The following is a 15,819-nucleotide window of genomic DNA, read 5'->3' as shown; positions in this document are numbered from 1 at the left end:
TTATGATTCGTTGTCAAGTTGAATGAGGTGTACTACAACAAAATGTATACTGTTACTTGGGTGTACTGGTGGAATGGAAAACACTGGGAAACACTGGACTAGTGGCCACTGCCTCTTCCTAGAAAGGAGGTTATCCTCACCTAGATTTTCCTACAATTTATGTGCTTTCCCCTTTTAAAGCTTGAATACATTTGACGAAGAAAATCAAGATATATAGCCACTGATTCTTGAAGAATATAACTTAAAATGCCCCATCAGCTTAGTTCTACTGTCGTACCCCCATTAGAACCCAAAACATAAACATGTTTTACTCCCATTCTTCTCTTCAGATCCTCTCAAGCTCTGTAAGGTTGGATGGGGAGCGTTGCTGCACACATTATCAGGTCTCTCCAGAGATGTTCGATTGGGTTCTGGCTGGGCCACTCAAGGACATTCAGAGACTTGTCCCGAAGCCAATCCTGGGTTGTCTTGGCTGTGTGCTTAGGGTCGTTGTCCTGTTGGAAGGTGAACTGTCGCCCCAGTCGGTGGTCCTGAGCGCTCTGGAGCAGGTTTTCATCAAAGATCTTGGTGTACTTTCCTCTGATCATCTTTCCTTCGATCCTGACTAGTCTCCCAGTCTATGCCACTGAAAAACATCCCCACAGCATTATGCTGCAACCACCATGCTTCACCATAGGGATGGTATTGGCCAGGTTATGAGCAGTGCCTGGTTTCCTCCAGACGTGGCAATTGGAATTCAGGCCAGAGAATCTTGTTTCTTATGGTTTGAGAGTCCTTTGGGTGCCGTTTGGCAAACTCCAAGCCTTTGCCTTTTAATGGCTTCCATCTGGCCACTACCATAAAGGCCTGATTGGTGGAGTGCTGCAGAGATGGTTGTCCTTCTGGAAGGTTATTCAATCTCCACAGAAGAACTCTGGAGCTCTGTCAGAGTGACCAAGGCCCTTCTCCCCCGATTGCTCAGTTTGGCCAGGCGGCAAGCTCTAGGAAGTGTCTTGGTGGTTCCCAAACTTCTTCCATTTAAGAATGATGGAGGCCACTGTTGTTGCCATACCAGGCAGTGATGCAACCAGTCAGGATGCTCTTGATGGTGCAGCTGTAGAACCTTTTGAGGATCTGAGTTCCAATGTCAAATCTTTTCAGTCTCCAGAGGCGGAATAGGTTTTGTCGTGCCCTCTTCCGACTGTCTTGGTGTGCTTGGACCATGTTAGTTTGTTGGTGATATGGACACCAAGGAACTTGAAGCTCTCAACCTGCTCCACTACAGCCCCGTCGATGAGAATGGGGGTGTGCTCGGTCCTCCTTTTCCTGTAGTCCACAATCATCTCCTTTGTCTTGATCATGTTGAGGGAGAAGTTGTTGCCCTGGCACCACACAGCCAGGTCTCTGACCTCCTCCCTATAGGCTGTCTCATGCCACTGTTGTGTCATCGGCAAACTTAATGATGGTATTGGAGTCGTGTCTGGCCGTGCAGTCATGAGTGAAAAGGGAGTACAGGAGGGGACTGAGCACGCACCCCTGAGGGGCCCCCGTGTTGAAGATCAGCGTGGCGGATGTGTTGTTACCTACCCTTACCACCTGGGGGCGGCCCGTCAGGAAGTCCAGGATCCAGTTGCAGAGGGAGGTGTTTAGTCCCATGGTCATTAGCTTAGTGATGAGCTTTGAGGGCACTATGATGTTGTATGCTGAGCTGTAGTCAATGACCAGCACTCTCACATAGGTGTTCCTTTTGTCCAGGTGGGAAAGGGCAGTGTGGTGTGCAATAGAGATTGCATCATCTGTGGATCTGTTTGGGCAGTTTGCAAATTGGAGTGGGTCTAGGGTTTCTGGGATAATGGTGCTGATGTGAGCCATGACCAGCCTTTCAAAGCACTTCATGGCTACAGACGTGAGTGCTTCAGGTTGGTAGTTGTTTAGGCAGGTTATCTTAGTGTTCTTAGGCACAGGGACTATGGTGGTCAGCTTGAAACATGTTGGTATTACAGACTCAGACGCAAAACATTCCTGTAGCTTAGCATCTCTTGGGGACCTTCAATGCTGCATACATTCTTTGGTACCCTCTGTGGCTCGACACAATCCTGTCTCGGAGCTCTACAGACAATTCCTTTGACCTCATGGCTTGGTTTTTGCTCTGACATGCACTTTCAACTGTGGGACCTTATATAGACAGGTGTGTGCCTTTCCAAAGCATGTCCAATCAATTGATTTTACCACAGGTGGACTCCAATCACATTGTAGAAACATCTCAGGGATGATCAATGGAAACAGGATGCACCTGAACTCAATTACAAGTCTCATAGCAAAGGATCTGAATACTTATGTAAATACAGTATCAGTTTCATTTCAATATATTTCCACAAAAAAAACTGTTTTCGCTTTGTCATTATGGGGTAGCGTGTAGATTGAGGAACATTATTTGATACATTTTTGAATAAGGGCTGTAACATAAAATGTGGAAAAAGTCAAAGGGTCTAAATACTTTCCAAATGCACTGTATCTGAGTCATATCTGTATAATGTTAGATAGCCTAGAAGCTATTTTGGCTAGGGCACCCTGTAGCGTGGCTGAATGCATTAGATCAAGCACACAGATCCAAGCTTACAACAACAAATTACAAATGACATCATCTCTTGATGATGCAGTTGACTTTGTAGTATGCTTATCATACCTCTAATCACAGCAGTGTTCTGGTCCCTACAGTGTGTAACAAATCGCATCCTATTCCCTATTTAGTGCACTACTTTTGACCACAGCACTAGTCAAAAGAAGACCACTATAGAGAATAGGGTGCCATTTGAGAGACAATATGGGACTCAATGACGGTCTGCACAAAGCCTTCTCAGGCAGAGCTGATGCTGGGAATGAACCAGGACAACCTAGAGACTTGGGTTGAAAACATCTTTAATGGTTCCAACAAACAGCAGAACAAAGCCCATGGCTCTGTCCCAATACTTCAGAGATGCACCCTTCCTTCCATGTTTCCTTAAGGTCAGTGATGGGGTAGGGGAAAGCAAAGTTAGCACATTATTTCCACCAATCCAGATTCGTGATTACTTCAGAAAAGAAAGGACGGATTCATTTCTAAAGTATTTCAACTGGGCCCAATATATTTACATAAGGTTGAGTTGACATAATTGGGGTGATTTAGGGGGAAAGTGAGGATTACACTCCACAAATCACCAGAAATGATGGGGACATCATCGAGATCTCCATCTCTACGTAGCTCTATTACCTTAATGTGTATTCGTAATTGTCATCAATCCAAATCGCACAGGGAACACCAAGGTATAGATTGTAAGTGTATTTAGTAATAAATCAAAGACCACACGACGTATCCCATTGGTCTACTGGTAGATGCTTCATTGCCTCTAGGTTGACGTGTTCCAACATCTACACTACCACACCACTTAGAATGCATATATTTTGTGTGGGTTCTACTTGAGAAACCTGAGTAGAATGGCTGGCAATTCTAGAACTTTCTAGAACACTGCAGGTCTACTATAGATCAGACAGACCACAATCGATACAAGACACTTCAAAAACCCTCAGTTGTGAGAAAACACAATGAAAGGCTGGGATTCAATCCGATCTCGCTTTGTTGACAATGCGCCATTTAAAGGACAACTTCGGATTGAGACGATATATGCAGTGTCCACCGTTAAAACGGTCTCCACAAAAACGGGAACATTGCCTTTAAGGTGCATTGTCGACAAAGCGAGATCGGGATTGAGTCCATCCACATTTCTCTCGCTCTTTCTCCCTCTGCTCCTCTTATCAACGGTCTGGTCGTTGGAGGCAGAAGACTTTGGCCCGGTGGTCTCCAGAGACAGTGACCGCCATAGAGGCTTCTCTGTGAGGGAGGAGGAGAGAGAGTCAGAAGAGAATAGGAGCCTTTCTGGCCCAAGTAAGTACAATACAAGATCCTCATAACCACTGATACAGGGTCAGACGTTTTGTGCATAAGCCTAATTGAAAAGGTTAGGATCTGTGATAAGCGTGTGTGTTGGTGTGTGTACCTGTTAAGTGTGAAGTCGAGGATCTCCGCCTGGTGGCCACGGTACTCTGACACCATGGTTCCCGAGCGGGCATCCCACAGCCTCACCGCCCCGTCCAGACTACAGGTGGACACCACAGAGGATGACTCCTCCCACTGCAGTTTAACAATGCCAGCCTGACACACACACAGTCGGTTATAGAGCATATAACAAGGCATATGAAAATAGCAGAGCAACACGTCTCTACAATCCATGATCAGAGGATTATTGTGGGTTTGGTTGTGAGCCTGTTGGATGGCTGGTTTCTTACCTGGTGCTGACACTTGTGTCTGAGGACCTGTGAGGAGAGGTCATAGATAGCCAGGGTCCCATGCAGATACGCCACCGCTATCAGAGGCAACCTGGACAACAGAGAACACGGCATCGTTCAAAACATGTCAACTGTTACACACCGTATGCCATGTAGTTCATTTAAAGTTAACTTGTGATTCTGGTCTTATGTTAAAAACATGAAGTCTTACACATTGCAGAACCCCACTGACTCCACCGAGTTGGTCTCCTCAGCATCCTCCTGAGAGGCTTTGGCTTTGCCCTCGTCCACAGAGAACACACCCAACACCTACACACCCCATTAGATACATTCCAGTTATACAGCATATACCAACTGATAAGTAGCAGGACAGCACATCTCGAAAACCCATACCATGTTGGTCCCTTGAACATGACAGAACAATTTCTTGTGAATAATGCATGTCAATCTCCCCATGTCATCACGTCATCTGTCCCACCATGTAAACCCAGAAGTACTGTTTTCATTCCCCCTGTCCTCTGTGGTCCGTGGTCTCTACCGTAGCTCCAGCAGTTACGTGGTCTCTACCGTAGCTCCAGTAGTTACGTGGTCTCTACCGTAGCTCCAGTAGTTACGTGGTCTCTACCGTAGCTCCAGTAGTTAAGTGGTCTCTACCGTAGCTCCAGTAGTTACGTGGTCTCTACCGTAGCTCCAGTAGTTACGTGGTCTCTACCGTAGCTCCAGTAGTTACGTGGTCTCTACCGTAGCTCCAGTAGTTATGTGGTCTCTACCGTAGCTCCAGTAGTTATGTGGTCTCTACCGTAGCTCCAGTAGTTACGTGGTCTCTACCGTAGCTCCAGTAGTTACGTGGTCTCTACCGTAGCTCCAGTAGTTACGTGGTCTCTACCGTAGCTCCAGTAGTTACGTGGTCTCTACCGTAGCTCCAGTAGTTACGTGGTCTCTACCGTAGCTCCAGTAGTTACGTGGTCTCTACCGTAGCTCCAGTAGTTACGTGGTCTCTACCGTAGCTCCAGTAGTTACGTGGTCTCTACCGTAGCTCCAGTAGTTACGTGGTCTCTACCGTAGCTCCAGTAGTTACGTGGTCTCTACCGTAGCTCCAGCAGTTACGTGGTCTCTACCGTAGCTCCAGTAGTTGCGTGGTCTCTACCGTAGCTCCAGCAGTTACGTGGTCTCTACCGTAGCTCCAGTAGTTACGTGGTCTCTACCGTAGCTCCAGCAGTTACGTGGTCTCTGCCGTAGCTCCAGCAGTTACGTGGTCTCTGCCGTAGCTCCAGTAGTTATGTGGTCTCTACCGTAGCTCCAGTAGTTACGTGGTCTCTACCGTAGCTCCAGTAGTTACGTGGTCTCTACCGTAGCTCCAGTAGTTACGTGGTCTCTACTGTAGCTCCAGTAGTTACGAGGTCTCTATCCTACAGTAGTTACAGTTGAAGTCAGAAGTTTACATACACCTTAGCCAAATACATTTAAACTCAGTTTCACACAATTCCTAACACTTAATCCTGGTAAAACTTCCCCAACTTAGGTCAGTTAGGATCACCACTTTATTTTAAGAACGTGAAATGTCAGAATAGTAGGGAGAATTATTTATTTCAGCTTTTATTTCTTTCATCACATTCCCAGTAGGTCAGAAGTTAACATGCACTCAATTAGTATTTGGTAGCATTGCCTTTAAATTGTTTAACTTGGGTCAAACGTGTCAGGCAGCCTTCAACAAGCTTCCCACAATAAGTTGGGTGAATTTTGGCCCATTCCTCCTGACAGAGCTGGTGTAACTGACTCAGGTTTGTAAGGCCTCCTTGCTCACACATGCTTTTTCAGTTCTGCCCATAAAATGTTCTATAGGATTGAGGTCAGGGCTTTGTGATGGCCACTCCAATACCTTGACTTTGTTGTCCTTAAGCCATTTTTCCACAACTTTGGAAGTATGCTTGGGGTCATTGTCCATTTGGAAGACCCATTTGCAACCAAGCTTTAACTTCCTGACTGATGTCTTGAGATGTTGCTTCAATATATCCACATCATTTTCCTGCCTCATGTTGCCATCTATTTTGTGAAGTGCAGCAGTCCCTCCTGCAGCAAAGCACTTAGTGTATGTAAACTTCTGACCCACTGGAATTGTGATACAGTAAATTATAAGTGAAATAATCTGTAAACAATTGTTGGAAAAATTACTTGTGTCATGCGCGAAGTAGATATCCTAACAGACTTGCCAAAACTATAGTTTGTTAATTTAAATCTCTTAGAGCTACCCCCTACTTTTTTCAATTTCCGCCTGAAGACATGCCCAAATCTAACTGCCTGTAGCTCAGGCCCAGAACCAAGGATATGCATATTCTTGGTATCATTTGAAATGAAACACTCTGAAGTTTGTGTAAATGTGAATTGAATGTAGGAGAATATAACACCATAGATCTGGTAGAAGAAAATACAAGGAAATAAACATATGTTTTCTGTTTTTATTGTTGCTGCATCATCTTTCAACTGAACAAGAACATCCAAACATACAGATAGGATGCTGGGGGTGGTTTGAATGAAGAACATTTTGAAGTAAATGACTATATACAAAACACTCAAATGCAATTCTAACCCCCCCCCAAATGACATTTTGAAAAAATGTAAAATAACAAGGGTAACTATTTACACACATTCAATGTATAATGTACAATATTGTGAAGACCCTCAGTCCTCTACAAAATATTGTTATTCTGATGCCATGCCCAATAGCAGTCTCTTTCTGCTGTAAAGCAGAGGGTTACTGAACAGCTGGTGCAGGTGATGGGGCATTTCCTGTGACACAGAACACAACGACGTCTCCCTACTGTGCCCTTTTTGCCCCGAGGCACATTCATGCCTGCAGAGATGAATCTGGGGCAGGTGAACACAACTGGTTGGAGCAGAAGGGACAGAGGTAGAGGGGACAGAGGTAGAAGGGACAGGGGTAGAAGGGACAGGGGTAGAGGGGACAGGGGTAGAGGGGACATGGATGAGCAGCTCCCTGAAGGCTAGCTGTGAGATGGGGGGCTGTCCACAGCTCTTAGCCATTTCCTTCTGGAGGATGAAGGCATTCACCACAGCAATGTCAATGAAATGATAGAAAAATGTCTTGTACCATTTCATTGCCTTGTGGAGAACATTGTAGTAGCCAATCAGTGCATCTGACAGGTCCACACCTCCCATGCTCTTGTTGTAGTCCTTGATGGCTGCAGGAATGGGGACATTTTTTGTGGTCCATGGCCCAGTAGCACCTTTCACACGCCTGACGACGTGACGACGTGATATCAACTTGTGGATACTGGAGCACATGACCACCTCTCTGGTATCCATCCACTTCACAAAGAGCAGGCCATCTTCACGGATCCATCGCATGGTACCCCGCTCAGCCCCGCTTAGTTGGTTTGTTACACATGTATTGTTTTAGGCCAATTCTGGCCTTTGAAGCTACCATCCTCTCATCGATGGAAACGTTCTGGGCAGGCTGAAAATAGGTTTTGAAGCCTCAACGATGCTGGGGTAGAGAGGTTTTATTTTGCACAGCCTATCAAACCTTGCTGTGCCTCTCATCTTCTCATTGTCCTCATCAACTTCTGGGTCACTGATATGAAGCGCCCGTGAGATTGTCAGAAACCTTTTGCATGATATGACAGTGGAGGGGAAAGGCAGTTGATAGAGGGGAGCAGTTTTCCAGTAGTCTTTCAGGGTTTTTAGCTTCACAAGACCCATGTACATGACCATTGACATGAAACAAAAAAGATCTGACATGGAAATGGGCTTCCATCCCTCTTTCTTGCCTGCCTGCTTCTTAGCACCATACTTATTTGTGTTCGACACCAGGGAATCAACAACTGCCGAGGTGAAAAACAGCTGAAAAAGTTGCATGGGGCTGTACTTAGAGGTCATGTCCAGCTGAGGTCCTGATGGCCTTATTGGTCTGAATACTGGAGGTGTAGGCAACACATCCTCCTCCAGCACAGAGTGCCAACGACCCTCCTCCTCTCTGATTGCAGGTTTCGCTCTTCCCCACCTCCGCTTCTTTGTCACAGACTTCCCACCTGGTAGGGCGGGGGTAGGTGTGGAGCCGGAGACAGCAGACTGTGAAATAAAGACACAGAAACACAGATTATATTAGAGTAGGGAACGTAAATCACTAAGGTAAGGTTCTGTTCCGTTCCATGTTTAGATAAAATACATATAATATTTACAGACACACAAACACCCAAAATGTAGAGCCATATGGCGCCACAACAAACATTTCATTACTGAATATATACAGTGCCTTGCGAAAGTATTCGGCCCCCTTGAACTTTGCGACCTTTTGCCACATTTCAGGCTTCAAACAAAGATATAAAACTGTATTTTTTTGTGAAGAATCAACAACAAGTGGGACACAATCATGAAGTGGAACGACATTTATTGGATATTTCTAACTTTTTTAACAAATCAAAAACTGAAAAATTGGGCGTGCAAAATTATTCAGCCCCTTTACTTTCAGTGCAGCAAACTCTCTCCAGAAGTTCGGTGAGGATCTCTGAATGATCCAATGTTGACCTAAATGACTAATGATGATAAATACAATCCACCTGTGTGTAATCAAGTCTCAGTATAAATGCACCTGCACTGTGATAGTCTCAGAGGTCCGTTAAAAGCGCAGAGAGCATCATGAAGAACAAGGAACACACCAGGCAGGTCCGAGATACTGTTGTGAAGAAGTTTAAAGCCGGATTTGGATACAAAAATATTTCCCAAGCTTTAAACATCCAAAGGAGCACTGTGCAAGCGATAATATTGAAATGGAAGGAGTATCAGACCACTGCAAATCTACCAAGACCTGGCCGTCCCTCTAAACTTTCAGCTCATACAAGGAGAAGACTGATCAGAGATGCAGCCAAGAGGCCCATGATCACTCTGGATGAACTGCAGAGATCTACAGCTGAGGTGGGAGACTCTGTCCATAGGACAACGATCAGTCGTATATTGCACAAATCTGGCCTTTATGGAAGAGTGGCAAGAAGAAAGCCATTTCTTAAAGATATCCATAAAATGTGTGGTTTAAAGTTTGCCACAAGCCACCTGGGAGACACACCAAACATGTGGAAGAAGGTGCTCTGGTCAGATGAAACCAAAATTGAACTTTTTGGCAACAATGCAAAACGTTATGTTTGGCGTAAAAGCAACACAGCTGAACACACCATCCCCACTGTCAAGCATGGTGGTGGCAGCATCATGGTTTGGGCCTGCTTTTCTTCAGCAGGGACAGGGAAGATGGTTAAAATTGATGGGAAGATGGATGGAGCCAAATACAGGACCATTCTGGAAGAAAACCTGATGGAGTCTGCAAAAGACCTGAGACTGGGACGGAGATTTGTCTTCCAACAAGACAATGATCCAAAACATAAAGCAAAATCTACAATGGAATGGTTCAAAAAATAAACATATCCAGGTGTTAGAATGGCCAAGTCAAAGTCCAGACCTGAATCCAATCGAGAATCTGTGGAAAGAACTGAAAACTGCTGTTCACAAATGCTCTCCATCCAACCTCACTGAGCTCGAGCTGTTTTGCAAGGAGGAATGGGAAAAAAATTCAGTCTCTCGATGTGCAAAACTGATAGAGACATACCCCAAGCGACTTACAGCTGTAATCGCAGCAAAAGGTGGCGCTACAAAGTATTAACTTAAGGGGGCTGAATAATTTTGCACGCCCAATTTTTCAGTTTTTGATTTGTTAAAAAAGTTTGAAATATCCAATAAATGTCGTTCCACTTCATGAAAAAATACAGTTTTATATCTTTATGTTTGAAGCCTGAAATGTGGCAAAAGGTCGCAAAGTTCAAGGGGGCCGAATACTTTCGCAAGGCACTGTATATGTCAAATATTTCAAACAACAGCACGAGAATTACTTACCGATCGAGAATGGCATCTTCACCATACAAAAACATGTCTTCAAATTGGGAGTCCAAACTTGACATACAATCCGATAGATCTTCTTGTAATTCTGTGTCACTTTCTCTATCAATCTCGTCAATAATATCATGTAGATCTGTATACCTGGACTTTGCCTTTGATTTTCCAGATTTACTCGCCATAATTCGTTCAATAAAATAGCGGAAAATGATCTTGACTCAATACTGCTTCGCGCAAACAAAGTGGCTCCTTCGGGTAGAAATTCCAATGGCAAATGGCTGTTACGCTCGAATTTCGTTCAAAAGCTGGTCTTCCCGGATATAAACATTAAATATTGCCGTTTACCTCAGCCCATTGGCTATCTACCAAGCGAGATTTCAAGACAATCAGCAGTGATTGGGCAGAAATACAGTCATTCAAAGAAGCACTGGTGATATCATTGGCACGCAATGAGGTCATTGTTTGCTGTGTTCAAATCAGTTCTCTATAATACAGTATGTGATGTGTTCTCTACAATACAGTATGTATGTGTTCTCTATAATACAGTAGTTATGTGTTCTCTATAATACAGTAGTTATGTGTTCTCTATAATACAGTAGTTATGTGTTCTCTATAATACAGTAGTTATGTGTTCTCTATAATACAGTATGTATGTGTTCTCTATAATACAGTAGTTATGTGTTCTCTATAATACAGTATGTATGTGTTCTCTATAATACAGTAGTTATGTGTTCTCTATAATACAGTAGTTATGTGTTCTCTATAATACAGTATGTATGTGTTCTCTATAATACAGTATGTATGTGTTCTCTATAATACAGTAGTTATGTGTTCTCTATAATACAGTAGTTATGTGTTCTCTATAATACAGTAGTGCCCGCTGCCCACCTTGCCAGTGGCAGTGTTGATGAGCTTGGCACGGCCATCCACGGAGCCCGTCAGCACCAGAGAGCCGTCCTTGTTACAGGCCAGGCACGTCAGCGCCCCCTGGTGTCCATCATGACCTGAGTGGGCCAGAGAAGCGAGGAGACAGTTGAGTGGGGATAGAAGTTGTTCCTTACCGCTGGTCCAGTGGCAGTTATTATTGTTTTATTCTCAGAAAAGTCAAGATTAGGATTTGGGGTTTGGTCATCTGCTCTAGATAGAAAGTAAGCTATGCACACTAATAAACACAATCCACACTGATTTTCATGAGGTATTCCACACCTATTCCCAGTGACCATGACACACATCCTGCCGTCTGGCAGTAGTGAGGATTGTCACATACTCTGTTCAGGCATGCGACAACTTGGCCAAACTCACCTTTAATCACATGGGTGGCATTTCCCTGCTTGAGGTCCCAAAGTCGTACGTTGCCATCTTCATAGCCCACCACAGCTCTCTTCCCTGTGGATAAAAGACAAAGTTGTTACATGTTCAACCTGGCAGCACAGATCATGGTAGAGTGTTCTGTGCTGAATTGTCCTTTACGCTTGGCTGGGGAGACAGTCTCACCGTCTGGCAGGACCTTTCCACTGGTCGACTGGCAACCAGGGCCCTGCAGGGTCTTACAGTCACCCCCTGGGATCTTCCACATCCAAACGTTACCGTCCGCCATGCCCGCCAGCAGCACCGGGGCGCAAGGGTGCCACTCCATCCACTAACACACACACACACACACACACACACATCAGATGCCAAAACTTGATTTAACTACCTAGCTTAATCAGGCTGAATCAGGTGTGGCAGTGTGTTCCTGCTGGTCTACAATAAATATGTGCACCCTGTTTCGGGCCGGGCTGCGTTCTCCCTCACCTCCAGGTCTCCCACCTCGAAGGACCACACCTCCTGCTTGGTCTCCACCTTCCAGACCTTGATCAGCCCGCTCATGTCCCCCGTGGCCACCAGGGAAGAATCATGGCTGAATAAAACACTTGTCACGGAGTCCTTATGGCCTACGGTTGTGGAAAAAGAAGGACTGGGGTTAAATATTGGGAGCAACACAAATATCTGTTTATTCTGAGCTCAACTATCCTGTAGCATAAAGAAATGTCCTATTGGGATGTCAAAGCTAAATTAAAAGCACAACAACTAATTGATGACAGCTTGGAGAGTATGGAGACTCACCTGTACATTCAAACAGCACTTCCCCATCACTCACTCTCCAGACATAGGCCTTGTCATCCTCTCCTCCGGTCACAGCCAAGCTGTTTGTGGCTGGGTCCAGACTCACACAGAACACGGAGCCTGGAAAACACAAGTCAATGTAACAACAGAAAGAAAATTAAAAAAAAGAGACCCATACATGTCCCTGGCCTATCCAATAGCTTCTACCCTGTCTCCTTCCCTTCAATACATGAAATGACTGTAAAGTCATCCACCCTTTACGGTCAAATCCTATCCACATAGTGGTGGCGGTGATGGACAAGATAGTGAGATGGACCTACTACCGGCAACTGCCACTGAGTTGTGAAGAGACTGAAGAAAAGCACTAGTCAGGTGATATAGTTAGCTAACTAGTACCTGTGTGTTTGGAAAAGGTGAGTTCGCTGTCATCTTGCTCCTTTTCCTGCTCCATCTCGTCGTCGGTATCCCAGTCTTCCTGTTCATCGTCTCCGTTCTCAGTCTCTCCGACGTCCACGTCCTCGAACTCATCCGCCAAATCATCTGACCGTCAGAGTGAGGTATTACTGTACTTGACACATGTACCTCTTAATTTTATACCACGACATTAACTCATAAAAGGTCTAACCAAGACAATGCCACCAGCGTCCAAGAGACAATTTATTTTGCTCAATTAATGCCAGTCCATGTAGCAAGTCCTCATACATTTATAAGGACATTAACTAAACTACACCCCTTGAAGCATCTGATTCTGACCAACTAACGTTATCTAGCTAAGCATGCAACCATCATTACCTGGGTTTTGCTCTGTTTCGTTAAGGTCGATGACTTCTATAATCTCTTCATCCCCGTGGAATTGTACCGAATTTTCGTCCGAGTAATCCATGATAGATAGCTAGATGTTACCAAGGTGGCTAACTTAAATTAGCTGCCTAACTTGAGAGCTGAAAAGTTTGCTAACGCGACAAATGTTGAAAACAGGTTAAGAAAATATGTTAAGTCAATCACAGAAAACGCTAAAGATTGTTATTTCTTGGTGCTGACCGAAGAACAAATACGAGCTATAGAGAAAAACATCTAAATAGTGTCCCCATGTTTTTTTCACATGTGTGAAAGTCTCCGGAAGTCTCTGGGCACTCCGTTATTACGTCAATAAAACATTTGATACGATTGGTGTTTCACCCTGAATCTTGACACGCCCCCTTCATAGTAACAACCAATCCATGCCAAAGTGGGCGGGACTTCTTCAACATGACTACTTCATCGGAGAGTAATATCCAAATCCAATTTTGATAAACTTCCATATCTACTGGGTGACATTCCACAGTGTGCCATCACAGCAGCAAGATTTGTGACCTGTTGCCACAAGAAAAGGGCAACCAGTGAAGAACAAACACCATTGTAAATACAACCCATTTTTATGCTTATTTATTTTCCCTTGTGTACTTTAACTATTTGTACATTGTTACAACACTGTATATATATATATATAAAACACATACATATATATATATATATATATATATATATATATATATATATATATATATATATATATATAATATGACGTTTGTAATGTCTTTACTGTTTTGAAACTTCTGTATGTGTAATGTTTACTGTTAATTTTTATTGTTTATTTCACTTTTGTATATTATCTACCACGCTTTGGCCAATAAATGCCAATAAAGCCCCTTGAATTGAATTGAATATCCTTGTTCACTAGATGGCACAAAAACACCATTATCATCATGCTGGCTTTCATCCTTCCTCTCTTCTGATATAGCGTTTCCCAACTCCGGTCCTCGAGTACCTCCAACAGCACACATTTTGATGTAGCGCCGGAAAAAAAGCACCTGATTCAACTTGTCAAGGGCTTGATGATTAGTTGGCAAGTACAATCGGCTGCGCTTGTCCGGGTACAACAAACACGTGTACTGTTGTGGTACTCAGGACCGGAGTTGGGAAACACTCTTCTAATATAACATTTTCTGGTAGACTAATGTGAAATGATCTGAACACAGAATAGGTGTAAAATAGATGGTACAACTTCCACCTACCCTATCGGATCTGCTAACGTACTGTATATATATCCAGAGTAGTAAGGAGTAGGGCCTAGGGCTCGATTTGGAATTGGACCCCATGTGAATTTCCTCTAATCGGCTATCCAATCAGACATAAGTATTTACGACATGTGACTTTGGGAAAACTTGTTATTCCCTTCATAAAAAAGGCTCTATGGCTGCTGTTATTTCCAGTTTAGGCTTCTTCTAGTTTTTGCAAACAGCCTGTCGCCGTGAGTATAGACATGTGTCGTTTTTTGCTAATTTCTCATTTGTGTGTAATGCCTTGTCCTCGTAACTTTCTATATTTTGATTTAAAGTGCAAGTGTTCTGGTAGTTCTGTTAACTGTGTAAATAGTGTGCCTGTGGGATTGTAGTGATTGAGTGGGCACCAGCTGAAGGGCAGTGCATTAGCTTATTTGCATTCACAACTCTTCCCAGGAGGGCTTGCATATTGGCGATGCACTTGAGTCAATGTTTGAGTAATTTCAACAGCCACTAATAAACATGTACTTTATCTCCAAACTACAAGATGTCCGGTCGTGGAAAGAAAGCTGTCTCCAAATCGAAGACTTACACAAGTCGCACTGTCAGGGCAGGTCTCCAGTTTCCTGTAGGCCGAATTCACCGTCTGCTGAAGAAGGGACATTACGCTGCCCGCATTGGTACAGGAGCTGCAGTCTACCTCGCTGCCATACTGGAGTATCTCTGCGCTGAAGTCCTGGAGCTCTCGGGCAACGCGGCCCGTGACAATAAGAAGTCGCGCATTGCTCCACGGCACATCCAACTAGCTGTACGGAACGATGAGGAGCTGAACACGCTGCTGTGTGCGGTCACCATATCGGAGGGTGGTGTCCTTCCAAACATCCAAGCCGTGTTACTCCCCAAGAAGAGCAAGCAACCGAAAGACAACGGCAGCAATGCCAAAGACGTCCAGTCTCAAGAGTTTTAAAATGTACCTTACAAGCTTTTACCGCAAACTCGTCTCTTTCACTGTTTTCCTTAATAAAATAACAGTTTTAAAGTGTCTTTAGTGTTGGCCATCTGATGCACTGCAATGACCTATGTTAAGCTTTATTTAAACATTTCGGGTCAATTCAGGAAGTGCTTTTAAGTCAATCATTGACACTTTTGCCCAAAAAATGCTTCTCAGTTTGAGAAGTTGTTTCAGAAATAATGCCAGTTCACTGGAATTTGTATTTACTTCCTGAATTGACTGACTTCAATTTGAATTAATCCCCAACCCTGCAAGGAATGCGATAGGCCTACTGGTTTCATGAGCTAAAACCAATACCCTGGGATTGTGTGGGGTCTGACTGCTCCAGCACATGTGCATAACTGGGTTCTAGTGACAGTTTTAAAAACGAGGGCATTGCAGAACTGAATCTTAATGGTTTATTTTTCCACCCAAAAGCCGGTGTAACAGTGTTTTAAATAACTAGAGCGCACCCCTCAG

The 15,819-nt window shown here is 44.1% G+C and overlaps 2 protein-coding genes across 3 annotated transcripts; one reads left to right on the top strand and one right to left on the bottom strand.

The window, feature by feature from the left end:
• Positions 1-2,881: 2,881 nt before the first annotated feature.
• On the bottom strand, positions 2,882-13,457 carry LOC110495457 (angio-associated migratory cell protein). 2 transcript variants are annotated; one of them, XM_021570731.3, is made up of 11 exons: positions 13,099-13,457; positions 12,703-12,846; positions 12,307-12,426; positions 11,995-12,134; positions 11,695-11,839; positions 11,503-11,586; positions 11,089-11,204; positions 4,514-4,611; positions 4,303-4,393; positions 4,014-4,168; positions 2,882-3,847 (listed from the first exon to the last, which is right to left on the bottom strand). In XM_021570731.3, the coding sequence occupies exons 1-11, from the start codon at positions 13,187-13,189 to the stop codon at positions 3,772-3,774; spliced, it is 1,260 nt and encodes a 419-aa protein (XP_021426406.2). In that variant the 5' UTR covers positions 13,190-13,457; the 3' UTR covers positions 2,882-3,771. The 2 variants fall into 2 exon arrangements, with proteins under 2 accessions (XP_021426406.2, XP_021426404.2); XM_021570729.3 differs by lacking the exons at positions 2,882-3,847; positions 4,014-4,168; positions 4,303-4,393; positions 4,514-4,611 and adding an exon at positions 6,745-8,391.
• Positions 13,458-14,492: 1,035 nt separating this feature from the next.
• LOC110495458 (histone H2A, orphon) lies at positions 14,493-15,390 on the top strand. Its single transcript, XM_021570732.3, has 2 exons — positions 14,493-14,596; positions 14,896-15,390. The coding sequence occupies exon 2, from the start codon at positions 14,896-14,898 to the stop codon at positions 15,313-15,315; it is 420 nt and encodes a 139-aa protein (XP_021426407.1). The 5' UTR covers positions 14,493-14,596; the 3' UTR covers positions 15,316-15,390.
• Positions 15,391-15,819: the final 429 nt, after the last annotated feature.

The sequence above is a fragment of the Oncorhynchus mykiss genome, chromosome 18, assembly GCF_057628025.1.
Source record: "Oncorhynchus mykiss isolate SJ-2025 chromosome 18, ASM5762802v1, whole genome shotgun sequence".
NCBI classification, from domain to species: Eukaryota; Metazoa; Chordata; class Actinopteri; order Salmoniformes; family Salmonidae; genus Oncorhynchus; species Oncorhynchus mykiss.
Note: the sequence above shows the minus strand (reverse complement) of the source record. Positions and strands in the feature narration are given on the sequence as shown.